Source organism: Ochotona curzoniae, unplaced genomic scaffold (assembly GCF_017591425.1).
Source record: "Ochotona curzoniae isolate NIBS_2020 unplaced genomic scaffold, NIBS_Ocur_1.0 contig_4917, whole genome shotgun sequence".
In the NCBI taxonomy this organism is placed as follows: domain Eukaryota; kingdom Metazoa; phylum Chordata; class Mammalia; order Lagomorpha; family Ochotonidae; genus Ochotona; species Ochotona curzoniae.
In genome coordinates, this window is record NW_024466421.1 from 449109 (window position 1) to 475655 (window position 26547).

At 59.8% G+C, this 26547-nt stretch overlaps 1 protein-coding gene across 1 annotated transcript in view; it reads right to left on the reverse strand.

The window, feature by feature from the left end:
• The window catches only part of LOC121161903 (maestro heat-like repeat family member 5), a 31815-nt gene extending 25022 nt beyond the window's left edge, over positions 1-6793 (reverse strand). Inside the window, exons 1-2 of the mRNA XM_040988573.1 lie at positions 6638-6793; positions 5817-5959 (exon numbers count right to left, since the gene is read on the reverse strand). Coding sequence (XP_040844507.1) covers positions 5817-5959; positions 6638-6793 — 299 coding nt within the window. The remainder of the gene's footprint in view (positions 1-5816; positions 5960-6637) is intronic.
• Between the last annotated feature and the right edge of the window lie 19754 nt (positions 6794-26547).

A 26547-nucleotide genomic window follows, 5' to 3' on the forward strand; every position in this document is an offset into this window, starting at 1 on the left:
AGGAAGAGCGCTGAGTGGCCAATGAAGGCAGACAGGAAACCAACCCAGGCCGACCAAGACTGTAACCCAAACATCACCTAAGCCCAACTTCACCCTAACCTTAACCCAAGCCTAATTTAACCCTACCCTAACCTTAAGCCTAAAACTTAACGAACACCTAGCCTAAGGGTAACACTACATTAACCTAACCTTAAAACGCTAACCTAAAACTATTGTTACCCTAACTCTAACATTACCATAACTCTAATGTACACAACCATAACCTAAATCTAACCCTAACTCAACCCCAAACCTAAGGCTAACCCTAACCCTAATTCTAACCTAAGCCTAATCCTAATAATGACCCACCCATAACCCTTACCTAACTCTAATTCTTAACCCTAACCAAGCCCTAACTCCAATGCTAAACCTAACCTAACTATAACCCTAACCTAACCTAAACCTAACCCTAGCCTCAACCTAATCTAACCTTTTTTTTTCAAAGATTTTATTTTTGTTAGAAAGGCAGATTTATAGAGAGAAGCAGAGATAGAGAGGAAGATCTTCCACCCACTTATTCACTTCCCAAATGGCTGCAACAGCTAGAGCTGAGCTGATCTGAAGCCAGGAGCCAGGAACTTCTTCCAGATCTCCCACATGGTTGCAGGGTCCCAAGGCTTTGGGCCATCCTCCATTGTTTTCCCAGGTCACAAGCAGGGAGCTGGATGGGAAGTGGGACAGCCAAAATACTAACCAGTGCCCATATAGAAAACTGAATCATCATAACAGACCCTAAACCTAACCGAACCCTAACTCTAACCCTATCCCTAACCTAACCCTTGGTTTGGTCCTTCTCTTACTTGTAAAGCTGAAAGGAGTGGGCATTTGTTGCACCACTCAAAGTGCCACTGGGTGCACCTGCCTCCTTGGTCAGTGCTGGCTTCATGTCCCAGCCAGCTACTTCTGAGCCAGCTTGCTGGCAAGTACTTTGTCCCTGCCACCCACCAGGGCACTGGGCTGAGTTCCAGGTTCCTGGCTTTGTCCCAGCTCAGTCTGGCTGAGAAAGAACTCATGGGTGGAAGACCTGTCTGCTTCTCTAATGAAAATAAATAAAAATGGAAATATCAATGATAGCATTTATAGCAAATGGAGGTGTAAAATGCATACCAACAATAGCAGAACAGGAGAGGAGCAGGGGATGGATGTAAAACAGGTAAGATTCTCATGCGGCCCTAAGGGCATGGCATCACTGCAGTGGACAGAACTGGACACTGTGCACCACAGAGCCTGGGGCAAGACATCATGAAACCCAAAGGCAACACATCAGACAGAGCAGAACTGCTCACGGTCCAGGAGAAACGGACAGGCAGCACAAACAGAAGACGATGGCGATCTGAAGCCACTTTCTATTCACTCACAGTAACAGCCACTGAACACAAAAGTCAGACCAAATGTATGCTGCCTATAAGAAATGTGCTTGGACCACCCAATAATTTAAAGGATGGGAGAAGATATACTGTGCTGACATCAACCCAGAGGAAACCATAGTGACCGTTAATGTCTGAAAAAGTGCACGTTGGATCAGGGCGGCGTTGGTCATGGTGATGGAGTTGTGTATCGAGAGGACGTGAACTTTGCTGATGCACCAGCAACAATACTACACGGTATTTAAAGCGAAACAATAGAACGAAAGGACAGACAGATGAGAGATTGTAGTACCCTCCTCAACAGGGGACAGGTAGCCAGGGAGGGTGCAGACAGCTCGACAACAGTTAATGTGGTGTCAGTGACAGAGGACACACACTCCTCCCATGTGCACCTGGTACCTACAGCGAGACAGACTGCTCAGCGCCACTCATGAGCCTCAAGAAGCTGGAAGGGACTGAAGACGAGCCAGCACGAAGCTAACTCACAACTCAGTTCCAGGAAGAGAAAAATCTCCCAGTGTGCAGAAGTTCAACAGGACACTCAGTAACCATGGGTCAAGAATTATGAGTGGAATGAAGACAGAATGCACCCCCGAGGTACAGCTGAGGGCATGCTCGGGGGACACTCATAGAATTTCATGGCTGTCTCAGTAAGGAGCAAAGTTCTGGCCTCCGTGAAGCTAGGGAGAGAATAGCATAGGAAACCTAAGGATGGCAAACCAGATAGCCATCCTGTAATGAGCTCAACATCACCGACATGCCCCACTCTGCAAGGCGAGCCCTGGTGGTGTGAAAGTCAGTCAACGTGATTCTCCATCTGAACAGAAGATCCTTTCATGAATATTCCGACAGGTGAAGACAACACTGGACAATACTCAACCTCGATGTACTCATAAAAGCCCCAAAGAATGAAGAGCTTCTTCTCAACCCAGCAACAATCATCTAGAGGAATCCCACAGCTGAACTGTGCGGTGAAAGGCAGTGTCCCTCACATGACTGGGAATGAGGTCACGAGCTTGTCCTTACACCTGCCACAGCTTAGGACATGACAGACACACCAGGTACAGTACAGTGGGAACCGACATAACAGAACACCAGGTACAGTACAGTGGGAACCGACATAACAGACACACCAGGTACAGTACAGTGGGAACTGACATAACAGAACACCAGGTACAGTACAGTGGGAACCGACATAACAGATACATTATGTACAGTAGCACTATGTGCCATCGCTTCCTTAGGGACACATCTAACAAATGATTTCATCTACACACTACAAGCTGCACAAAGTTGGAGAAAGAGATAATGAAGGTTTTAGTAAGTAGAAAGGCATACCATGTTCATGAATTGGGGGAAATCAATATTGTCACATTGCCAATTTATCCGAATATCCAGTGTAATTCCAATCAAACTCCTACAGAATATTATTTTCCATAGTAACCAACAAGCTTTTCTAACGTGTACTTGCAGGGGTTGGTGTGGTAGAATAACAAGTTAATCCTATGTCTGCTTGCCCTTGTTCCTGTAGCTCCACTTCCCATCCAGCTCTCTGCCTGTGGCCTGGGAAGGCAGTGGAGGACGACCCAAAGCCTTGGGACCTAGCACCCAAGTGGGAGACCTGGAAGAAGTTCCGGGTTCCTGGCTTTGCACTGACTTAGCTCTGGTTGTTGTGGCCATTTGGGAAGTGAACCAGTGGACAGAAGATCTTTATTCTTCCTCTCTGTAAAAATCAGTGTTTCACACAAAAATACATGAATCTTTAGGAAAAATAAAATGTAAATGGGAAGGAAGAGGAACTAGGCCAGGTCAAAATGATTCTGAAGAACAAAACAGGGAGCTTGATATCCAGACTACAACCGATTTTAGGATTTAAGGGAAGGCTTGGTGTTCAAGTGAGTGGGACAAGGCAGGAGTATGAGTCTGTGGAGCAGACAGCCCAGCAAGTGACAACCACACATCAGGTCAGCACAGGTGCAAAACGAGGTGAGACGGTCTGGCATAGGGTACGGCAATGTTTGTGTGCACATATGCAAAAAGTATCCCCCAGTCCTTGCCCACTCCATTTATGGCAGCCAACTGAAAATAGATTATGGCTCTGAGCAAGGCAGCAAGGAGGTCACGGAGCAGCCGGGACTCATGTGTTGGCAGGAATGCAAGGAACAGCCCATTGGGAAAGCTACAAGTAGTACAAGCCACTGGGAAGCGGCTTGTCAAAGTCTTTAAAAGTTAGGGGCACACTGACCGCACGGCTCAGTTCTCCTGCTAAGAATCTGGCAATTTGCGCTCGTATGAAAATCCACAGAAATGCTGTCGAAGTTGGAGGGAAAGAAGTCACGTGCCCTCGAGCTTGTGAGAACACCAAAATAAATCTGCTCCACCTGCAGACACCATTAACTTCCCAAACACTACTCAGCCACGAGACACACTACTCAGCCACGAGACACACCACTCAGCTATGAAACACACCACTAGGCCACGAGACACACCACTAGGCCACGAAACACAGCACTAGGCCACGAAATACCACCTGGCACAATGGAAGCCCAGCAGAGACTTGGCACCATGGACGGCTCCCACATGTGTCAGGTGAGAGAGTGCAGCAGCCCGTCTCTCACACTTGGCAGAAGGCCAAGCCGGGCAGCTGTGTTTGGGATGGGCAACTGGGGACTACCCCCACAAGGCGTGTGTGACAGTGGGGCCCGACTTTGGGTGGCAACTCTAACTGTGCAGGAATCCTAATGGAAAAATGGAGACTGGTAGTGTAGGGCTCACCCTCTCTTCCACCTGCTTTGCCCACTGTCCATCATGGTCAGCACCTGCTGCCCCTTGGGGCCCCTGCACCCCCACCCCAGGCCTTGGCTTATGCCACGTGGCTGTCTGACCCTGAGCCCGGTCCCAGGTGTGAGCCCCTCTCTTCCCTCCCTCGTGGCGACAGCACCCTGCCTCACTATACCCGTCTCTGTTCCTCTCGTCCACCTCTCGCCTGTGGCTCTCTTCCTGCTAAAGCAAAAGGAAAGGGTTCATGGTGTGTGTGTGTGTGTGTGTGGGTGGGTGTGAGTGTGTGTGTGTGTGTGTGTCCTTACATTTCAAGTGGGGAGAGATGGAGAGAGCTCTTATCTGCAGCTTTATTCCCTAAATGCCCCCATCCCACCGTGCCCATCGCGCCCGGCGATAGCTGGGGCTGGGCCAGGGCCGAAGCTAGGAGCTGGGACACCTCAACCTGGGTCTCCCACTCGGGTGGCAGGAACCACGTCCTGGGCTGTCAGTGCTGCCTTGCAGGCTGTGTGGGCACGGGGCAGCAGGGAACCTGACCCCGAGCCTCCACAGAGGAGGGCATCTGGTGGGGGCTGAACCCAGAACAGGCACCCCAAATCCCCGCCTACAGCTTCAGCGGCCAGGGTGCCTGTGTGAGTGAATGCCGGTGGCACCTTGGCTCCGGAGCTTTCCTTGATCCCAGGATCCAGTGGCAGTGTCTCCTCCCTTCCTGGGGCTGTGCCCCTGGCTCCTCTCATTTCTTCCTGCCTTCACCCATGCCCTGAGCATGTCTGTCTGGTGCCCTGTGCCCATTGGCTGCAGTGAGCCCCACATGGGACCAGACGCTGTGGGCCGATGTACAGCTGGACAGTGGGTGGGAGCCGAGCAGGGCATGGGGGTGAGTGGAGTGGACGCTGGGTGGCTAGGAGGCCTGGAGGGCAGGCATGGCCAAGAGCTGCCGGGGTGGGGCCCTGCCTGAACACGACATCAGAGTGGGTGGCTGTGTGATGACAGGCTGGACACTCGTGGGGCCCAGCAGGAGTCATAACACGTGAGCCCAGTGCAGCCTGCTGCCCCCATGCCCACAATGGCCAGACCCCGGGCTGCCACAGCTAAAAGCATTTTAAAAATAGATGAATGATGCAAACACTCTTATGGTGGGCACAGGGGGCAGTGCACACACGCATGACGGCAGAGCCACTGGGACTGGCATGACCTCCTCGGGGTCGGCATAGCCAGGCACAGCTGGTAGGTGCCATGGCAACGCGGCCACAGCCGCCCCCTTCCTGGTGCCTGCCTGAGCTAAGGGTCAGAGGAGATGGAGGCAGGGACCAGCCAGGGCAGCTTCCAACCCCCTCCTGTGATGGCCTGGTTCTCTGGGGGACCCCGGAGCCCAGGGCAGCCTGGAGAGGGACCATCCTCCACTCGTCCCTGTCAGCTCCTGTATGTACAGGCAGCAGGGCCTCTCCACACAGCCCACCCGAGGCCAGGCGCATGGCGGCAGCAGGCGGCCTGCCTGTCCGTCTGTCCACTGCTTGTCCTCACCCTCACCTCCTGTCCCCAGCAACAGCCAGCATGGCTTGTGCGTAGTCAGGGTCCAGCCCGGCTGCCTGGAACCTCGTCCCAGCCCTCCTCACAGTGGGCTCAGCTCACCCGGGCTGCTTCCAGATGCCCTCTGCAAGGGGCCGGCCCCCCTGTGGGGCATAGGGTGCCCTTGGGCCCACCTGGGGTTGTGGGACATGGCTGAGGATGTCCGGCTCGAGGAAGTGTGGCTGTGCGGCCAAGCAGGGCGCTGCCTGTCCATGGCGGAGCTGTGCACAGGCCACAGGCGCAGGCTCTGTCTTGCTCAGCGGGCCAGTCCTGTCTCTGCCCATTGCCCTGCCCCGCCCCAGCTGGCCCTGACCTCACCCCTGAGGTCACAATGGCTCAGGGCCCAAGCACTCCTCCCAGGAGCCAACACAGTCTAGGGAGGTCACATGTGTGCACGGATTCTAGGGAGGCCATGCATGTGTGTGTTCTAGGAGGCCATGCGTGTGTTCTGGGGGATCACGTGTGTTCTGGGAGTCACATGTATGCACGTGGGGAGGTCATGTGTGAGCACGTGGAAAGTCATGTGTGTTCTGGGAGTCACATGTATGCGTGTGGGGAAATCACGCGTGAATGTGGGGGTTACACATGTGCATGTAGAAGGTCATGTGTGTTCTGGGAAGTCTTGTGCGCATGTGGGCAGGTCACGTGTGTGCTGTGGGAGGTCATGGACATACACGTGTGTCAAGCAGGTCAAATGTGTCTCCTGCATGCCTCAGTCACAGCTGGAGTGGGATTTAGCCCAGAATATGGGTCAGGAGACTGTCCAGCGAGCCGCCCCAGCAGGAGCACTGCCCACACCTGGCGGCTCTCCCTGGGCCCTGGCCCCAAGCATCGCATGTCAATGTGGGTGGCCTCCTAGCCACCCGGCTGCGCAGTCCCCTCACCAGGCCAAGCTGGCACTGGTTCCCCAAGCCTGGGGTCCCTCCATCCTCCCTCAGCGTGGAGTGGCTGGTATAGCCCAGGTCATGCTCCAGGAAGCAGGTCATTCCTAGCTCCCCCCGACAGGCCAGCCCCTGGTGGCTGTTCTGCTCCGTGGCCATCAGGGCTGGCCCTGTGTTCCTGGGACTGTTGGCAAGTGAAGTGGCCAGGAGTGGCCCATACGGGGCACTAAGGCGGTGGGCACAGTGGACTCGGCGCTTCCTCCCAGGCACATGTGTGTACCTGCTGGCTACCTGTGTCACCCGTGCTGCCTGCACTTGCTGTACCTGTCCGGGTGGCAGTGGCTGCTGCACACATCCTCCCCCCACCGCAGGCGCCCACATGGAGCCTCACAGAGCCAGCATGGCACAGCACGCTCCAGGCAGCAGCAGGCACAGGTGCAGGTGTTCCAGGCTGACAGGGTGGCGGGCCAGCTGCCTGGCCCCGGGGATTTGAACTGGGGCTGAAAGTGGGAAACCCACAGGAGCTTGGTCTCTTCCTGGGTACTTTGGACAGCACGGAGCAAGGCTGAGGCTCAGGGCACTGTGTCCTGGGACTCCGAAGGTTCTGGTCCCTCCGCCCTAACCCCCACCCGGTCCCTTGTGGGGCCAGCTTCCCTTCGGCCCATCACCACGGGCAGGGGGACTCACAGGGGTCCCTCTCTGCAGGACTAGGGTGGCTGGAGGTGGTGGAGAGGGCAATGCCTTCTGAGACCTGGAGTCTGATCCAGGCCCTCACTCTTCATCCATTTGGAAATAGCGGGGCATCAGGGCTCCAGGCTGGATCACGCTGTGTGCCTGTTTGCCCTGTGAGAGCACTGCCCCTACCAGGCACAGGCTACTCTCCCAGCCCGGTCCCCTACGCGGGCGGTCACTTCCTTCTCAGGGTAGCATGAGAGCAGGCTGTGCCCATCCATGCTTAGAGAGGAGCAGGACCCCCCAGCTCCGTCAGTGGGGGTGTCCAGGGTTCAAACCCAGGGAGGCCCCTGGACCAGCCACAGCCCCTTGGTCCCCAGCCTGGGGAGCTGCCGCTTCTGCGAGTGGCCGGCAGGTGGCGCCCAGGCACTACCTGCAGATGGCGGGACTTGGTGCAGGCTGAGGCCCAGGCCCTGCCTCCTGCAGGCCCACCTCCCTGCAGAAGGGGCGCGCCCGCAGGGATGGGGAGGCCTGCTCCCTCTGGGCTGCAGACTTGGCTACCGCCTCTCAGCTCAGGCCTGTTCCCCTGCCGGGGCTGCTGGATGGGGTGGAGGTTGCGTCACTGCCACTAGGCTCTTGTGGACGCCCCTGGAACCTGCTCTCACCCCTATCCTTATGCTTGGACCTGGCTACTTCCAGCCCAGGATGCCGGCTCCAGAAAGCAGCCCCTGATTTCTTGGGGCTCCGGAGCTGTTTTTCCCTTGCTGTGGCCCCGCATAGCTGGTCTGCCACTGGATGGCGCAGGCTACGGTGCTGAGGGAGGCGCCAGCCAGGCGCACCAGGACCCTCCAGCAGGGTCCTGCCCGGGTCTCCCTCTTTCAGGATCCTTCTCTGCCCAGGGAGCCCCGAGACTCCCGGGAGGGGACAGAAGGCAAGAGCGGCTGTGCTGGTTTGGCAACAATTTGCAACAATTTTCTGGATTTGAAACTGAAAGTGCAGGCAAAGGCAGCAAAATTAGAGCCACGGGACTCCACGGAGCACAGGCTCCAGTGAGGTGCTCTCCACAGAAGATCAACAGAATGAAAAGGGGCCTACAGGCGGGCCAAGGAGACCGCAAACCTCTGAGAAGGCACTGACATTCCAAGCATGCGGGAGCTGGCCACAGCTCTAAAGCAGAAACCCAGGGGAGTCCAAGAGGGCCTGGGGTGCCCTGAGGGGAACAGCCGGGGCCAGTGGGCGGCCGGCAGCACCCACCACCGCCCGCCGGGTGGGGGACCAAAGCCCCAGCAGCTGGTGTCCTCTGTGAGAGCAGGAGCGAGCAGGCACGGGGTAGGGCTTGGGCAGGGAAGGTTGGCATCCTGTGGGTGCGAGCCCAGGCTCCCAGAGGCCGAGTCCCATGGCCGCGCGCGGGCTGTTGCTGTCCTCCACCGCCCAGATGTGGCCACAAGGACGAGCATGGATACAGCTGGCAGAGAGCAGAAGATCCAGCACCCGGTCACGGCTGCACAGGCGGCACCCACCGCTGGCCTTTGTAGGAGCCGACACAGGGCAGCGGCTGCCAGGGCCTGCACAGGGGTACTTGGGGGTTTCTGTGATGTGGGAGCAGGTGGTACAGGGGTGCGTTGACCACATGTGCTTGTTCAGCTTGGCAGCACCACAGGGCATCGAATCGGTGCCATCTTCTTGGCCAGAAGAACCCAAGCCCATGCCCACTGCACAGCTGGCGGCCCAAGCCGGATTCTGGTTCCAGCCCCAGCACTTCCTGGCTGCTGAGGAGTGGGAGTGAGCCCCAAGCCACTGAATGCTCGAGCTGGCCAGGTGGCTGGGGTCTCATGTAGCAGCTAGTGGTGGCATCTGACTTGGTTCTAGGGGCGACGGGAGTTGCTGAAGGTGGGGACACTGGGCGGGGGCTCTGGACGCTGCTGTTGGGGCACACTGTGAAGCTGGGCCTGAGCCGTGGTTGCCCATGAGCAGCTGCAGTGGCTTTGACCCTGGAAGAGGAGACTGGTCATGGTCCCAGAGCAGGGCAGACGAGGGCATCAGGTTCGGGCTGGGCCTGGGGGTGACCCCAGGGAGCAGGTGCTGGGGTGTTCCAGGGCTTCTCATGGCAAAGGCAGAGCCTGCTAACCCTGCTCACACCTTCCCCCTCAGCCCCAATTCCATTCAGGGGCCCCTTTAAGTGCTGGGTTCTTTCCTGGTCTGATGCCCCTCCCCCATTCTCCCTGGCAGCCAGGTCAACAGAAGCCTGACCCAAGGCTGTGATATGTCTTCCCCCTGCTGTGGGGACCCCAGCCCCGGAGGTCTGGCCCCTCCGCCCCCAGCATCCACGCCAGGTGAGAGGCGTGGTCAGGGATGGGGGCAGGAAGCAGTCACACGGCAGGGGGCACGGCAGAGGGCACTGCGGGCACCGGTGCGCTTTCCACAGCAAGCCACGCCCCTCTGGACGCAGCAAGTCATCTGGGAGGAGCTGCCCGCTGCTGTGGTGGGCTCCATCGGACCTTGCCTGCTCCTGGGTCCCCTTGCCTCACCTCTTGCTCTCTTTTCCGGAACATTCTGCGCACACACACACCCGCCTTGTCTCACCGCCCCAGCCCCTCCACACAGATGAAGCTTCCGTGGTCACCACTCCACACGGCGAGCGGGACAAGGTCCTGGACAACCTTCCTGCCTTGCCCACTCAGGACCCCTCCGCGTGTCCCACAGTCCTGGGCCTCCTCCACCTGCCCATACATTGCTGCTCTACTCTGGAAGGAGGGCCTGGGCTCTGGCCTCTTCTCCCTCTGTCCTCGCTCACTTGGGGACAGCATCCCCATGGTGGCTCTCGAAGCCTTCTCCCCACGTGCGCCTGCCCAGAGCGTCAGGGCCCTCTGGCCACTGCCCTTCCTCCCCTACCTACAGACATCAAGCCGTCATAGTTACACCTTCCATCTTCCAGGCCAACTGCCCGCTCCCGCTGCCCCCATTGCCACTGCCCAGGCCCAAGCCCTCGGGGTCTCCCTGCACACCCTGTCTTGGCTAGCAGAGCTGGCCACCTCACTGCCCTCACCCCTGCTGGCAATCTGTAAGCGCATGGCCAGAGCTGGACCGCGGCTGACCAGGCAGGGCTGCTGCTCCGCTGTCCCGGGGCTGTGGGAGAGTGAAGGTTACAGTGGCTTCTCGAACCGCCACACCGTCCTCCCAAACTGTCCCCCGACTCCCACCACCCACCTCCTCCCACCCACTCCATGAGCTGGCACAGTGCGAGAGCAGGCCAGTGGCTCCGGCCTTAGAGCCATCACTCGGGGTGGTAGCGTGCCTTTGTGGTCAGGGGCTCAGCGAGATGCCAGGGCAGCTGTTCAGCACCAGGGGTCCTTAGCAGCGCTGCTGGCTTGGCCTGGAGCCACTCCTGAGGCCAGCAGGGCCTCCTGGGGGCAGGATGCTGCGTGCGGAGCTGACCCAGGAAAGCAAGTGCCAGGGCAACAGGTGGGTGGTGGGGAGGACGGAGGGCCACAAGCAGGGGGAGCTGGAGCCAGGGTCCCGGTGGGAGGGCAGAGTCCAAGGTCACAGTGTGGAAGCCTCGTCCTCCCCCAGGCCCTGCAGGCAGCTCACCCACCAGCCGCCAAGTCTTCGTTCAGACGCAGCTGGCTCACGTCTGTGAGCTCCCCCAGCGAGGAACGGGAGGAAGGATGAGGCAGTGGCTCCCGTCCAGGCAGCAGCTGGCTCTGCCTCCAGGGGCAGTGATGGACGTCTGGGGTGTCCTGATGGTAGCCAAACCATGGCCCCCTCTAGCTGCGCCCCTCCCCACCTCCAGCTACAAGACAGGGACCACTTCCCCACCCCTCCCCCGACCTCACCGCCACTAGGATATGACCTGCCATGGGACCTGTGCCTTCTAGAATTTTCTGCCCAGAGCTGGGAGGCAGGCCCAGGCCCTCCCTGAGCCGGCACGAGGCTCCTACCCGCGCCCTCCCTGCTCTGGGGCCTGCTTGGGCTGGCCGCGGTCCCCGGCGCGCCCTGCCCGCGGGCTCACCCAGCACCCGCTCCTCCGCAATCCCGCAGGTGCCGGGGCCCCGCAGGAGCCACCCTTCCCGGACATCTACGGAGGCGACGCGGGGCTGTGGGAGGCGCACTTCCGCGGCATCGGGCGCGCCTACCGCGTGCTGGGCAAGGAGGAGGACTTGGCCATCCGCGTGCTCACCGAAGACTTCACGCTGCCCTTCCCGTTCGCCTGGCCTCCGGGACCTGACCCGGCCCGCGGGCCTCTCTTCTACGACCCGCACGACCGCACCGGCTTCGACTTCCTGCTGCGGGGCCCGGGCGCCGCGCCGCCCGCGCTGCTGCGGCCCCTGCACGCCACGGCGCAGGCGGCCGTGCGCAAGCGGCGCCTGGAGCAGATGGCGCTGAGCTACGCGGGCGCCGGCGGCCCGCGGCCCGGCCTGGTGCTGCTGCCGCCCGGGCCCGGCGCTGCCGCCTTCCCGGGGCCCGCCGGGCCGGAGGCCTGCGCGCCGGGCGCCCCCGGGCTGGGCTAGCGCCAGAGCGGACCCAGCAACTAAAGTGTCTTTTACTGCCTGCCCGTTTTATTTCCCTGTGTGCCCCCGGTGGAAATCCGGTGCCAAGGACCGCGGGGTGACCTGGCCGTGTGGACCCTGGGTGTGTAGTGGATGGAAACGGCAAGCGTCTGGCTGGCCAGGCCGGGGTGGCGTGGCCTTGTGCCCTCAGAGGCCCATGGTGGGTACCAGTGCCCCCAGCCCAAGCTCAGTTGTTTCCTGTGAGGCGAAGGGGCCTGGGATGGGGGCTGCAGGGGGGCGTGGCGAGGCCCGAGAAGGGGAGGGTGGGACAAGGATGATGGACAGCAGGGGGCCTGGGGTGCCTGCTGCTCTCCCCACTGGCCTGAGCCCGGGCTGGCCACTGCTGACAGGCCTCTCCATAGAGGCCTGTGGCGGCCAGGCGACCCTGGGGACCCTGGACTTCCTGCTCCAGCCCCAGACACGTGTCGGGATGTCTGTGGGGGCGTGGGCTCTCTCCTGCTTGCTGATTTGGGTTCCAGGTGTGCAGGGGGCTGGGGGGCTGGGAGGCTGCCTGCAGCTTGCTCAAGTACAGATGGCGGCAGCTTCTTATTCCTTTAATCCGCGAGTTATTTATAGCTTCCCAGGCTGGGAGAAAGGGTTTTCCCGAACCCTCCTTGGCTCTGCTGAAGAGCGCGCCGTGTGAGGGGCGCTGGCACGGAGGGGGGCAACCTCCCCTGCGCCATCCGTTGCCGCCAGGTCTCCTGAGAGGGTCGGCCCCTGCCCGGTCCCTTCCATGGCTGTCTTGTTGAGTTCTGCGGGTGTTGCCGCGGTGACCTCATGGGGGACAAGGCCGTGGGGGTGCGCTGCTGGAGCCCCCAGAATGTCTGTGGATGGGGGAGGGTGGTCCTTGTCATTCAGGCAGGGGCTGAGAATGTGGGGCAGCATCAGGGAGGGCATAAAGTGACCTCCCGCCTGGCACTGTGGGCAGCAGGTGGCCGGCTGGCTAGGGCCCCCTGGGCACAGCCAGGCAGGCTGCAGGGCTAGCCACCTGAGCTTGGGGCGGGGCCACCTGGAGCTGCATTCTCAGGCAGAGTAGGAGGCGTGACCATGCCAGACCCGGTGGCCGGTGAGGGTGACCTCCGGGCAGCTTTGTGACACTCGGACGGAGTCATCTTAAGGTCGCAGAGAAGCACGGCACACATTGGCGGTTTTGGTATCTCGTTTTCTTCCTGTGGGAGATGAGAGGCAGAGGGTGTGGCCGTCACCCCCACATGGAAAGGGGTGCTCCAGCACCCTGAAGCGAGCAGAGGGAAGGAAGCGGAGCGGCTGGCCAGGGCTCAGAGGAGAAGCTGGGACAAAGCCAGGGGTGGAAGGGTGGACGCTGGCCATGGGGGAGGGGCTCCAGGCCCAGCCGGGCCACTGCAGACCCCCAAGGCTGAGCAAGGCCTGGGCCGGCCGAGCAAGTAGGGAAGGGTGGGGAAGCCTTCCTGGAGGAACCTGTGGGTCCCCAGCTGGTTTCCAAGTCAGCCCCCAAGGCCCAGGGACCTCCATGCCCTGCCCAGCTGGGGAGGTTGGAGCTCTGAGTGGCCACGTCTCCCTGCCCTGTTGTGTCGACGAAATGTCTGCTGGCTCTATGACAGAGACCTGCGGCCTGCACAAAAGTGCCATGGCTGTTGATGGGGCAGGAGGAGGCTCTGCAGCTGTGACATCAGGCCCTGGAGCCCTTGGGGTACCCAGGGGGCCACAGCGGAAGCTGTGGGTATGCTGGGGGAAGGAGTGGCTGGGCAGCCGAGGGTGCTGAAGTCGGAAGCACCCCAGCGTCCTGGCACCTGCTCTTGGCTGCTGCATGGGCCCCCCACTTTCTCCTGAGCTGCCTGTGGCCCCTGAGCCCAGGGTGCACTGCTCTGCAGGGGACTGCAGTTGGTGGGTGTTGGGGCAGCAGCCCCAGAGGGCATGGCCGCTGCTGAGCCCACGGCTGCTAAGGCCCTGTGCCTGGGCAGCCAGAGGCTCCTGGGTGGGGTGGAGCTGGCTCCTCCCATTCAGAGTACCCCTGGCAACTTCACGCCCTTCAGCAAAGCTGCCCCTCGTTTTAGTTCCTGGACCGCAGGGAGCAGGGGGCAGCGTCTTCTCCCCCAACCCAGGTCCACAGCCTGCCGCCTCTGCTCTCATTTCTTGGGGGGAGTGTGGATGTTTAATTAATTGCAATCTCCACCTTCAAAGGCAGGCCCGGAGTTGAAAGTTGTTTTTAATTACCGTGTTATGCTTTCGGCCTACTCCCCAAATTGATCTTGCTGGAGTTTCTGATGGAGGATTAATGGGGCTGCTTCAGGCACCTGACCTCCTGCCGATGCCCAAGTTTAGCTGGAAGGACCATGAGGTGGGGGTGCCATGGGCATGAGGACTCAGTGTCATGGCAGAGGCCCTGGGCAAAGGGCCAGGCATGGTCACCGATGCACTTGACTCCATGTCCCTGCTCTGTCTGCTTGGCATTTCCTAAGGGGGTAACAGGTGTCCAGTGCTGGCCGGTGAGTCTCAGATCCACCTGTCACTTCCAATCCAAAGTGCAGTAGCCAGAGGGGGCCACCTGGAGAGCCCTCTGTGGCCAGCAGTGGCTCCTCGGTGGTCATAGTCCTGGCAACCAGGCTGAGTCCTATAGCCTGAGGAGGGAACAGTAGGTGCTGCTGGCCCTGGGCTGGGCTCCTGGGCGGTAGAGTGCAGCCCCAGATGGGGGTGCCTTGAGCCAGGTGTCACATGGCAGGCTGGTGAAGCCAGGAGCTGTGTGTTGGAGCGGGGTCCTGCAGATCCTGCTGGCCTGCACTGACCCGAGAGGAGTCTCCAAGGCCTGTTCTAGGCTCCAGTGACCGGGCTGCCGCCTCGTGCCTTCTTGGCTCTTGCATTGCTGAGTGCTGTTGGGGTGCCATGGGCATGAGGACTCAGTGCCAATAGAATTGAGAGGCTGGGGGCCTGGCGCGGTGGCGCAAGTGGTTAAGGTCCTCGCCTTGCACGCCCAGGATCCCATATGGGCGCCGGTTCTAATCCCGGCAGCCCCGCTTCCCTTCCAGCTCCCTGCCTGTGGCCCGGGAAAGCAGTCGAGGACGGCCCAAAGCCTTGGGACCCTGCACCCATGCGGGAGACCCGAAAGAGTCCCCTGGCTTCGGATCGGCATAGCATCGGCCGTTGCGCTCACTTGGGGAGTGAATCATTGGACGGAAGATCTTCCTCTCTGGCTCTCCTCTCTGTATATCCGCCTTTCCAATTTAAAAAAAAAAAAAAAAAAAAAGAATTGAGAGGCTGGAAGCCCCACCCCCCAACCCTGGCCCTGTGCCTTGGGGAGCGAACAGGGTTCTTGGGGACAGATAAGGGCTGGCGGGGTGGTCCACGGTGCCACCAGGACAGGACATGCAGTGATGTTGCTTTGTCCTCTGGCTTGGGGTGAGTCAGCTGGTCCCAGGCTGGCAGGGTGGTGAGCACATGCCAGCCCCATGCCGAGTGGGTCTCCTCATGTTGCTGTGTTCCAGCTGGGGAACGGAGGCAACAGACTGGCGGCAGGAAGTGGGCAGGGCAGCAGGCAGGGCAGCAGGCCCAGGATCCCCCCTGAGGGCCACCCGGCTCTGGCCGGAGTCCTGATGTCTTTGGGCACGGTCTGCTGCTCTGGGCGCCCTGGAGTCCCCTTGGTTTGCCAGGAGTGTGCAAGGGGCTACTGCAGGGTGGGCTTCAGTCCCAGGCCCCTCTGTCACGGCCAGCCCTGCCCAGGGCCCTGAGGGTCCCCGGGGGGAGGGGGTGAGTGGCATGCCCTTCTCTGCTCCTGAGTGTTGCCACCCTCCTGCCAGCTCCCCCATGCCTGCAGCAACCTCTGTGTCACTGCCTCCCGGCGCCATGGAAGGGGACTTCCCTCCAGAGGTTGGCGGGCAGGCTGGGCAGCAGCGCCAGGCCCGGAAGCTGGGCTCTCACGTCCACGGGGGTGACAGATCCGGGCCGTGGGCTGCGCTGCAGGCACAGAGAGGAGGCGTCTGCTTGCTCACGCCTTCCCAGCGTCGCGTCAGCCTCCTCGGAACCCACAGGGCTTTTGTTTTCCTTCTTCTTTTTCTTCCTTTTTTTTTTTTTTTTTTTTTTTTTTGGCAACAGCAGCTGGGGAGGATGGGATCTGCAGTTTGTGAAGCCACTATTTCTCCCTGGGGGAAGGGACCTGGGGAGCCCACGCTTGCCAAGGCCCAGCTCTGGGCTGCTGTCTGTTTTGGGCATCATGGGTGTTGATGGGTGGTAGTGGGGCGGCTGTGGGGCCCGAGGCCAAGAACTCTGCTCCCCCCATCCAGTAGATTCCAAGCGCTCCTGTCAACAGAGCGGCCCGGACTTGGCCGGCAGCTGCAGGGTTGCTGTCATTTTCTGTTAGGGCACCAGGTCTGTGCTGGACAATGCATGTGTGTGCATCCAGTGTGTGTGCTTGTGTTGGCTTGTATCCTGCACACGCGTGCACACATGGGCACAGAGTGCAAGCTGTTCAGTGCACAGGGCTCACGAACAGGTGATGGGGTGCAGTGCTGGGGCCAGGCTCCCCTGCCACAGCCTTCCAAGCCCCTCACGCTGGGGTGGCTCGCGGTGGCCCTGCTGTTGGTGCTGCAGACTTTGGGGTCTCTGACCCTTCCCTTTCCCCCTGCCGCCGGCCCGAGTGCCTGCCCACTTGCCCTCGCCTTGCTGCGTCTTGGGTCTGCTGACCACACTGCCTGCCCGGGTGCTGTTAACACCTGGAGTGTGGGCTTCCTTCTCAGTCCATGGAGCCCTGGGTGGAGGGGGAGGGGGAAGCAGAGACCATGCCCTTGCTGATGGGGCCTCAGTGGCCACTTCTGTGCGGACCGGGCTTCTGCAATGGTTCCTGGGGACTACCTCGTTGGCATATGCTGCAACCAACGGAGGAGTGCTTCCTGTTTTAGAAACACGTGAAAGTGGGGGTCAGGCAGCCCTGGGAAGCAGCCCTCTGGGGCGGGCGGATCCCTGTGCTGGACAACTTGCCCTGTTTGCCCACTCCTTCCTTGTGGTCATGAGACAGGGAAGAGAGGTGGGCCATGCAGGAGAGGCCACGGCCCACACTGGCCTGAGTGCCTGGGCTGCTGGTCTTGCTGCACCAAGAGATGCAGAGAGCCCAGGGGGGCAAGGGTGTCACGGGCCCTGGACCACCAGTTGGTAAGCACAGGCTGGCGTTCCGAGCAGCGCGTCGCTGCCAGAAACCAGCGCCTGCCCGATGAGCACGTGATTGGCGGCACGTGGGTCGACGGACGCTGTGTTTGAACGAACAGACCTGAGTTTCAATGACAGCTTCCCCTGCCACCTGGCTGCCTACAGGGGAGGGAGGAAATACTGATTACACTGCTGTGGCTCCTCCCAGGCATGGGGCCTAGTTCCCCCTCGCTCCCTGTGCTCGCCTGGTGCCCATGAGAGCCCTTGGGGTGCAGGTGGCTCCATGCATGCCAGCCCTCAGATCCCAGGCAGAGGCTGAGCCCTGGGCTCGGCTGAACTGGGGACTAGTCGGTGATGCTGTGAGCCCCGAGGTCTAGTTACAGGCCCCCTGAGAGCTGTGCATCCGCCAGAGGCTCGAGCTGTGCTGGGAACATGGAGCCGGCAGTGGTAGTCCTCCTGCCTGCTGTGTTGGGGAGGAGGTTGGGGCTTGCTTCTGCACCCCTCATCACTCTCCAATGCCCCGAGCTGGGACCAGTGTCCCAGGAGCACTTGGAATACTAGCTGTCTTCTTCGCTTGGTATCTGCTGTGCCTGACCCCCCTCTCAACTTTGTACCCTTTCTCATGGCTGCTCAGGCCCTTCCTCGGAGCGAGGAAGCCAGGGATGCCAGCCCTGGGGGAGCGGCTCCTGCCTTCCTGCTGGGGGCCTCACAGAATCCTCCTGGGCTGCAGCTCCTGGATCCTGTTTCCAGGACGGAGGCCACAGGTGTGACTGGGAAGAGAGCCATCCCGGACCCAGGTGGAGACCCTGGGCCCACCTGTCCCTGTCAGTCACAAGCACCTGCTCCCCGACGCCCCGTGGAGCCCTGGAGGGGGGTTACAGAGAAGGCGAATGCTCGGGGGCTTCTCTCCCAAGCTTGCCCACTGCGAGCCCCAGCTGAACCCCTGGGCCCTTCTGCTCTGTGGGCCGAGACCCTAACTGTTCCGTGGATCTCTCTGCTCCCCAGGAAGGGCTTCTGGGTGGTGTCATGCTGCATACCTGGCTCTGTCCCCTAGAGCAGGTGACAGACAGGGGCCCCTGGCAAGGCTCTCAGAGAGAATTCTTACTTCCTCTGGCCGACGGCAAACCGCTGCCTGTGCCTTCCTGCCCACCGCCCTGGGGCCTGTCCCTGGCTTGGGTGCTGCAGTGGTGGTCACTCCAGGCTCGGAGAAGCCATCCAGTCCCCTCCAGCAGCCCGAGGCCTGGGTTGCTGGAGTCGGATGTGGGAAGCTGGGAAGACCTGGGACCAGACAGTGGAGAGTGACCAGGAGAGCAGGCCTGGGGTAGGACAGTGGCAGTGGAAGGGGTCAGGACTATCCCCCAGGCTGAGTGGAGCTGTGTGTGAGATTTCGGCTTGGGAACAGGGGACCTCTCCTGCCTTGGCCTCTTGCAGCAAGCTGCTCGCACCCCGGGAACCCATCCTGGCACACAGACCCACAGAGCACACGTCTCCTGCCTTGGCCTCTTCCAGCAAGCTGCTCGCACCCCGGGAACCCGTCCTGGCACACAGTCACACGTGTGCCTGCTCCCTCGGACACTCACATGAACACACGAGGTGCCGAGCACCTGGGGACAGTCTTGCTCTGCCCCATGGACTACGTTGTTGACTGGCCTCTCACTGGGGACTACGAGGGGACTTCCTGTCTGGGCTGGAAGCCTGCTGGGAGCCTCACCCATCTCCCAAGGCGCAGGATGTGAGTCCCAGAGCTGAGGATGGACAAGGCTGGTGTCCTACCTGTGTCCTCTCAGAGCCCACCCCCTGCCCCGACTGAGGATCCCATTTACCTCTGTGGCCGGTACAGCCCCGTCAGAGGCACGGGGCAAGGGTCGAGCTGTCAGCACAGCTCCCTCCCTGGAAAGCGGGAAGGCTGACCCAGGCAGGACTGCTCAGGCTGGAGCCACAGCCCCGAGGCCGTTTGCCCTCCCATTACCCAGCTTCCCATCGGCCAAGCTCCTTGTGATGTAGCTGTGCTTGGGAGATCTGGACCCCTGTGCTGGGCACTGGTGCTGCCCGCTTCTGAAGGCCAAGCCTGTAATTAAAACAAGGATTAATCTCTCCCAGCTACCTACTGTCTGCAGCCGGATGAGGGAACTGTCTCCGTGCTAATTAATGTTATCGCCCACTTGTGTTATTGAGGGGCTTGGTGGGAGCTGAGTGGACACACCACACACACCACAATTAATTACTGTGATCACCCCTTGTGTGCTAAACACAGGCTTGTGGGGGTCCCTTGTGGAGGTCCCTGAAACTCACAGTTGGTGCTTTTCCTTAGATGAGGTGGGCACTTGCTGGGCCCCCATGGAGACCATCATGGCTTCATGGTGCTGGAGGGACGTGGTGGGTAGAGGCCCCGGCCCTGGGGACCACTTGCTGGTCCTGGCATTGGGTGCTTTTGCTGCTCAGGTAAGTATTTATTGTTACTAGTTTAAGATGTGTGCATTTATTTGAAAGGCAGTGTTACAGAGAGAGGAGGAAGGGGTTGAGCAAGATTGTCCATCTCCCCAAGTGGCCACAGGGATCAGGGTTGGGCCAAGTGGAAGCTGGGAGCCTGGAACTTCCTCCTGGTCCCCCACGTGGGTGCAGAGGTCCAAGCACCTGGGCCGCTTTACGATGCTTGCAGATGCATTAGCAGGGAGCTGGATGGGAAGCAGGACAGCCAGGACTTGAGCGAGTACTCAGGCGGAATGCCCTGTGGAGTCCTTTCAATCCCCCTCCAGTCCTCCTGTTAAACAGACACAGAATTCAGCACTAGATGGTGGACAGTCCCCACAGACGCCATCACATTGGCTGTTTTCCGGGAGGGTCAAACCTGTTTGGTGGGGTAGAGGGCCTGGGTTGCTTCCCTGTGGGGTCTGCGCTGGGGGTGACCTTGGACCACGGAGACCACAGACCCAGGAGGTCCTTTCCCTTGGGGGCGGGGCATACAACAGGGTTTGGTGTTTAATGTCTCACCTCTGACCTCCAGAGCCAAGAGGAAGTCCAGCTGCCCAGGAGGCTGCAGCATCATGCCCAGGGCTCCAGCCAGCTGGGGCTCCTGGCCTGATTCAGCCCCTGTCTGCCCCGCACCTGTCCTGAGCCGCCCCACGCAGGCCCCCTTGGAGACCCCGGCTCACCATGGTGGCCGCCGCCACCTCCTCCTGGCTGCCTCCCTGGTGACCCAGCTGTGGATTCTGTTCTCTTCTCGAGCAACTGGGGACAGCCTTGTCGGCCTTGTTCTATGTGCATCCCTTGAGCCTGGCCAGCCTGGGGGACTGACCTCTGACTCTTGGGCCCCAGCTGTTAGCGGGAGGCAGTGCTGGGCTGTCTTTGTGCCCCAGGGTGAGATAAGGTGGCACCGGCCACTGTGCCCACGTCCCCGTGGTGACCACCCTCCCACTGGCCAGCGCCCTCCAAAGTGCACCTGGTGGCAGAGTGCCCGGGAGTGTTCTGAAGACCCCAGCCTGGCCTGCTGCAGAGGGAGGCCAGAAGGATGCTTGCTTGGCTGAGAGGGCTGCGGTCCCTCCCGGATGCTGGAACAGCTGCTCAGTCTGCAAGCCCCGTCCCCCGCCCTCCCCGAAGGAGGCTGAGTGGTGGGTAATTACCGCCACCGCGGCGGAAACCGCCTTGAAAGGAGGGAAATGAGGAGGGTGGGCAGGAAGTACCCTTCCCCCTCCCCGTGGGCCAGGACTCTGCAGTCCTCGCCTAGCAGCAGCTCTGCCCAAGTCTGGGTCCAAGAAGTAAGGGCCCAGCTCTGAGGCTGCACGCGGCCCTGGGTGCCTTGTATCTGCCCAGAGCCCTAGAGGTGGCTGATCTGGACCTGTCCTCGGAAGAGTAGCAAACAGTGGCCAGGAGCCACCTCCAGGAAGGTCCCTGAGGGCTGTGCCCCTCCATCCCCCACCCCCCGCAGCGGACCCTGGGCTGAGTCCTGGGAGCAGTCAGAGCAGGAAGTCAAGGTCAAATGATGAGAGAGGCCCAGGGTCAAAGTCAGCCTGAGAGTGCCTCAGAACACCTTGGAGGGGGTAAGCCAGAGACCTTGGGAGAGAGCAAGTTCACCGATTTATTTATTTGTAAAGATTTCATTATTTGAAAGACAGATACAGAGAAAGAAAAGCAGAGAGGTCTTCCAATTGCTAGGTCCCCTCCCCAAATGGATGCAGAAGCCATGATTGGCCGAAGCCAGGAGCCTGGAGCTTCATCTGGGTCCCCGACATGGGCCCAAGCACACCAGCAGGGAACTGGATCAGCAGTGAAGCAGGACTGAGACTGGCGCCCTTGTGGGATGCCAACCTGGAGGCAGCAGCTTTGCTTGTGAGGCCACAGTGCCTACATTTTTTAAAGCCAAGTTTTTATCCAAGCCCCTGTCTCTCCATACTTCGGGGCACACTTGAGATCCCAGGCCCCTGATCAAGGGACAGGCCCCTGGGGACTGCTGGCCTGGCACGGGTGGCCGAGGGACATGCATTGCAGCTTCCACGGGAGCCCGGTGCTGCAGCCCTGCAGCCTGTGTGGTCAGGACGGGAGGTGGGTCCCCATGGAGCAGCCAGCCTCGGCCCAGCTGCAGAGCCTGGAGTGTCTGTCTCCTCATGGTCGGCTCTTGCCCCTTGCTGACCCTCTGTCCTTACTGTCCACTTTTGGGGACATCGCTGTCCTTGTCATAGTGGCCATGGTGCCTGCTGCCTCTTGGAGTTGGGTGCACCATGGGAAGATTGTGAGAACCACGCGTGTTTGTTGGTGGGTGCAGGCCCGGGGGCGGGGGAGGCGGGGGGACTGCTCTTGGGAGGGGCTTGAGAGCGAGGATTGAGAGGTGGGATTCTGGCTGGGAGGGGCCGCCAGGGGCAGCTGTCGCTCTGCCACTGGGGGAGTAGGGCGCCAGCGGGCTCCCTGCTCATCTCCAGAAGGTGACATTTGAAAGGAGGGGGCCTGGGGCTCACTTAACATTTGAGTGTGGTGCTGGGGAGTACTCCCCGGGGCCCGGAGCATCTGCAGATGCTGCAGGCTGAGGTAGCCACGGATGAGTGTGTGTGGGCACAGCTCGGAGCTCAGCAACCAGAGCTGAGTCCCTGTGGCCCAGGGAGGCCCTGTGGGGCCAGGGTCTGACCTCTTGGCCATCTGCCACCTATGCTAGGACCCTTGGACCTGATCTTCTTCTGGATTCCCATGAAGCTGATCTGCCACTACTGCCGGCTGCACGCCTGGACCCCAGGCTGCCTTCTCTGTGCACAGCCCTCTCTACCACCTGGGTCTGATCTGGGGTGTCATCACAGGGTGTTGGGGCTGCCTCGCCCCTCGCTCTATGCTCCCTTCCTAAGGGGCACTGTCTTCCCTCCCTGACCCTGAGTCACTGAGACGGTCCCTAGGGCTCTGTCTCCATCTGCCCTGTCCACATGGGGAGGGGGAAGGGGGAGGCCAGTCACTTGGCAGGACTGGGGGCCACTCCCCCTGGCAGCCACCAAGTGGCTGGTTGGCTGGGCAGGGCCCCAGTTCCTATACAGGAGCTTGGTGGGGGATTATTGAGGGAGTGAGATGGGGCTACACTGCCCCAGGTGCCCCAAGAGGCTCTTCTGGAGCCATGAGTTAGAGAAAGTCCAGGAGGCCCAGGTTGGTTTGTGGGAGCTGAACAGAACCAGCAACAGCCAGCACTGGCTGTGCGGGGAGCACACCGTCTCCTGGTGGCTCCTGGGCGGTGGAGTCGGATGCAGGGTCAGCACTGGCTGTGCGGGGAGCACACCGTCTCCAGGTGGCACCTGGGTGGTGGAGCAGGATGCAGGGTCAGCACTGGCAGTGCGGGGAGCACACCGTCTCCTGGTGGCTCCTGGGTGGTGGAGCAGGATGCGGGGTCAGCACACCAGCCTGATGTGTGCCGGCGTGTTTTACAGCATGGCCAAGCACTGAATGCACCTGACACCTGAGAGTGAAGAGTAGCCCTGTCACGTGGCAGATCAGGGGCCGTGTCCGTCAGCGCCAGCGTGAGTCTCCTGGGCTGTCTGCCTGGCCAGGGAGCCCTGCTGTGGCCACCTGGGCCCCTGTCTCCACCTGGCTGGGGACATGTCAGGACAGGGTCAGGAGAGGAGGAGAGGAGCTACCCTGGTCTGGGAGGCGAGAAAGGAGAGCATCTTCCACAGGAGACAGAGAACACAGAGGGAGGCCTTCTCTGGCTGTCCTTGTAGCTAGCAGGGCAAACACTGCCAGCTCTCTTACCAAGGGAGGAAGCTGACACTCATAGCAGTGAGTGGCAGCTCAGGGTCACGGTCAGTTGTGTGTGCTGGGGCCATTTCCTCCTCAGTGATGGGGGAACCCTATCCTTGCAGGATGCCAGGGCTGCTCTGGGTGTGTGCTGGCTCCTGGACACACTGGGCTCACAGAGTGAGACACGTGTGTGCACTACTGTGCATGCAGGTGGCTGCATGACATGTGTCTGATTGTTGCCCCATCCCTCCAGCTCTCCTCCCTCAGCTTCTTCTGTTGTTCTGACCTGTGTCTGCCACTGAAGGTCCCTGTGGTCAAAATGACCAGCTTCTAGGGGCTCAGTCTTGCAGTTCATCCATCTACCTTTTCACGAATCAATCCGTCTCTGCATCCATCCATCCATTCATCTCTGCATCGATTGATCGATCCATCCATCCATCCTTCCATCCATCCTTCCTTCCATCCATCCTTCCATCATCCATCCATCCATGCATCCATCCATCTATCCTTTTATCCATCCATCCACCCATCCATCCTTCCATCCACCCATCCTTCCACCCATCCTTCTATCCTTCTATCCGTCCATCCATCCTTCCATCCATCCATCCTTCTATTCTTCCATCATCCATCCATCCATGCATGCATCCATCCATCCTTCCTTCCATCCATCCATCCATCCTTCCACCCATCCTTCTATCCTTCTATCCTTCTATCCATCCATCCATCCACCCATCCTTCCACCCATCCTTCTATCCATCCATCCATCCACCCATCCATCCTTCCACCCATCCTTCTATCCATCCATCCTTCTATCCATCCATCCATCCATCCATCCTTCCATCCTTCTATCCATCCATCCTTCTATCCATCCATCCATCCATCCATCCTTCCATCCTTCTATCCATCCATCCTTCTATCCATCCATCCACCCATCCATCCTTCCATCCATCCTTCCATCCATCCATCCTTCTATTCTTCCATCATCCATCCATCCATGCATCCATCCATCCATCCATCCTTCCTTCCATCCATGCATCCATCCTTCCATCATCCATCCATCCTTCTATCCTTCCATCCATCCATCCATGCATCCATCCATCCATCCATGCATCCATCCATCCATCTATCCTTTCATCCATCCATCCACCCATCCTTCTATCCTTCCATCCTTCCATCCATCCATCCATCCTTCCATCCTTCCATCCTTCTATCCATCCATCCTTCTATCCATCCATCCTTCCATCCATCCTTCTATCCTTCCATCCTTCCATCCATCCATCCATCCATCCTTCCAGCCAGCCAGCCAGCCAGCCAGCCAGCCAGCCAGCAAGCTGCCTGTCCATGTCACGCTGTGTTCTGCTCTAGAAAGACCCAGACATCCTTTCTGCTCACACAGTTCTCTGCAGATGACTTCTCAATCTGATCTGACCACCTTCCTTCAGGCAGGGTCAGAGGCAGCCAGATGCTTCTTGCTGGTCTGTGCTGGTGGCCTGATAATGTGCTGTGCAGGTACACACATCCCAACTACATCGTGATACATGCAATGCAACATGCACACATAGGAACACACACAAGTACATACACAGACACACACGTGTAAGCAGACACACATGCCTGGCTGCCTCTGGAGAATGCCTGGGAGGCAACCCAAGGCCCCGAGCTTGACAGTTTCATGTGAGCTGCTTTGAGTTCTGATCTCTGCCTGCGACCTTCTTGGGGCCTTTGGCATTTGTCTTGCTCAGTCGACATGTCCTTGGGGAAAAAAGCCACTTTCTGCACTGGCTGAGCAGCCCCTTGGCTGCTGAGGACCCGTGCTCGGGGAGCGGAGACAGGATGGTGCTCCCAGCGCCTCCGTTGCGCTCCCCCTCCCCCGGCTGCTGCCGCATGCTTGCCAAGCCCAGGCTGGAGCAGGCTGGCAGCCGATGTGTTTATTTGCCTGGCGGCGGGGGTGGGCGGGAAGGCGCAGAGGTAATTGGTACATTTTGTAAGCAATCATCTCCTGGCACCTTCTGCCGCAGCGTGAGGCTGGCCCAATCCTGTTCAGCCCGGCCTGAGGTCTGGTGCCGCCCTCCCCTCCCCCCTTCCCCGACAGCCTCACGCCTCTCTTCTGGAAAGTCCCCGTTACTGGCCTCCCTCCTGGCGCTGCCGGACACCTTGCGCTCTCCTGGCATGCAGATGGAGAGGGGTGCCCAGCGCCCCCTGGGCAGGCGAGGAGGTTGGCAGAAGTTGCTCATTTCCATCCAGGCCCAAGCAGGATGCGAGGGGCTTCATCTGGGTTGGTGGCCTCCCCACACTATGCAGCCCAGAGCCAGGCAGGGGCGACTCACAGCTCTGTAAGCACCAGCTGTGGGCATTGGTGGGACTCAGTCCCAGGCCCTGCTGGCCAACACTGCCCATGGCGGGACCACCGGAGGTTTGAAAACCACCAATCATTAGGGTGTAGGCCAGTTGACCCCTGAGCTCTGAGCCATGCCATCGCACAGGTCACACATGTGTGTTTTACATGCCCGCAGTGCATGCTCACATGTATGCAGTGCTGGGCTTAGTGTCTCGGCCCACACAGAGGTCCCGCTCTCCAAGTCCTCAACACTGGAGGGGCCCTGGACATGACGTCAGGGCTGTGGCAGCGCTCTGCGGGGAGCGAGGCTTGCACAGGGAAACGTCCTGGCATTGATGCTGGCATCGCCCATGAGACCGTGTCCATGGACACTGCGATCCCCTCCCAGCAATGCAGGACCCCTCATGTTCACACACGTGTTCACACACAGGCGCCCAGCACCCACTGGCTGCTCAGCCTTCACAAGCTGCTGACTGCACCCTTCCAACAAGTTCTTGGGTTCAATCAGAGTCTGCTCTAACTACACATCCACCTATTTATCTATTCCCACCCCTTCATCCATCCTTCCATCCAACCATCCATCCACCCACCCACCCACCTAACCATCCGTTCATCTATCCATCAATACACTCACCCATCTGCCTGTAATTCACCCAACCAGAAAATTCTCATTGCTTCAGGAAGTATTTGCCATGCTCTCCCTCTGTGTTAGCCCCTTGGGTTCCTAGAATGAGGTCTCTGTGGGCTCCGCCTCCTCTGAGGAGGGTTCCAGGTCAGTGGAAGCATACCCCCCAGTGGCTGGGCTCTGTGCTGTGTAGGGTCTCTGGGGAGTGTGGTGGCTGTGGGGAGGGACTCCCTGTACGCTGAAGGTGGTGGGTCTCTGGCTGCCCTGGCTTTGTCACCTGTAAGGTGTGCATGGCACTGATACCTCCTCACCCCGACTGCTCTGAGCAAAGAGCTGCTTAAAGTGGTGCAGGGCATATTGCTGGGGAGTGCCGTGCTCACGAGAGACAGACATGGAACTTCTAAATTTATCCTTT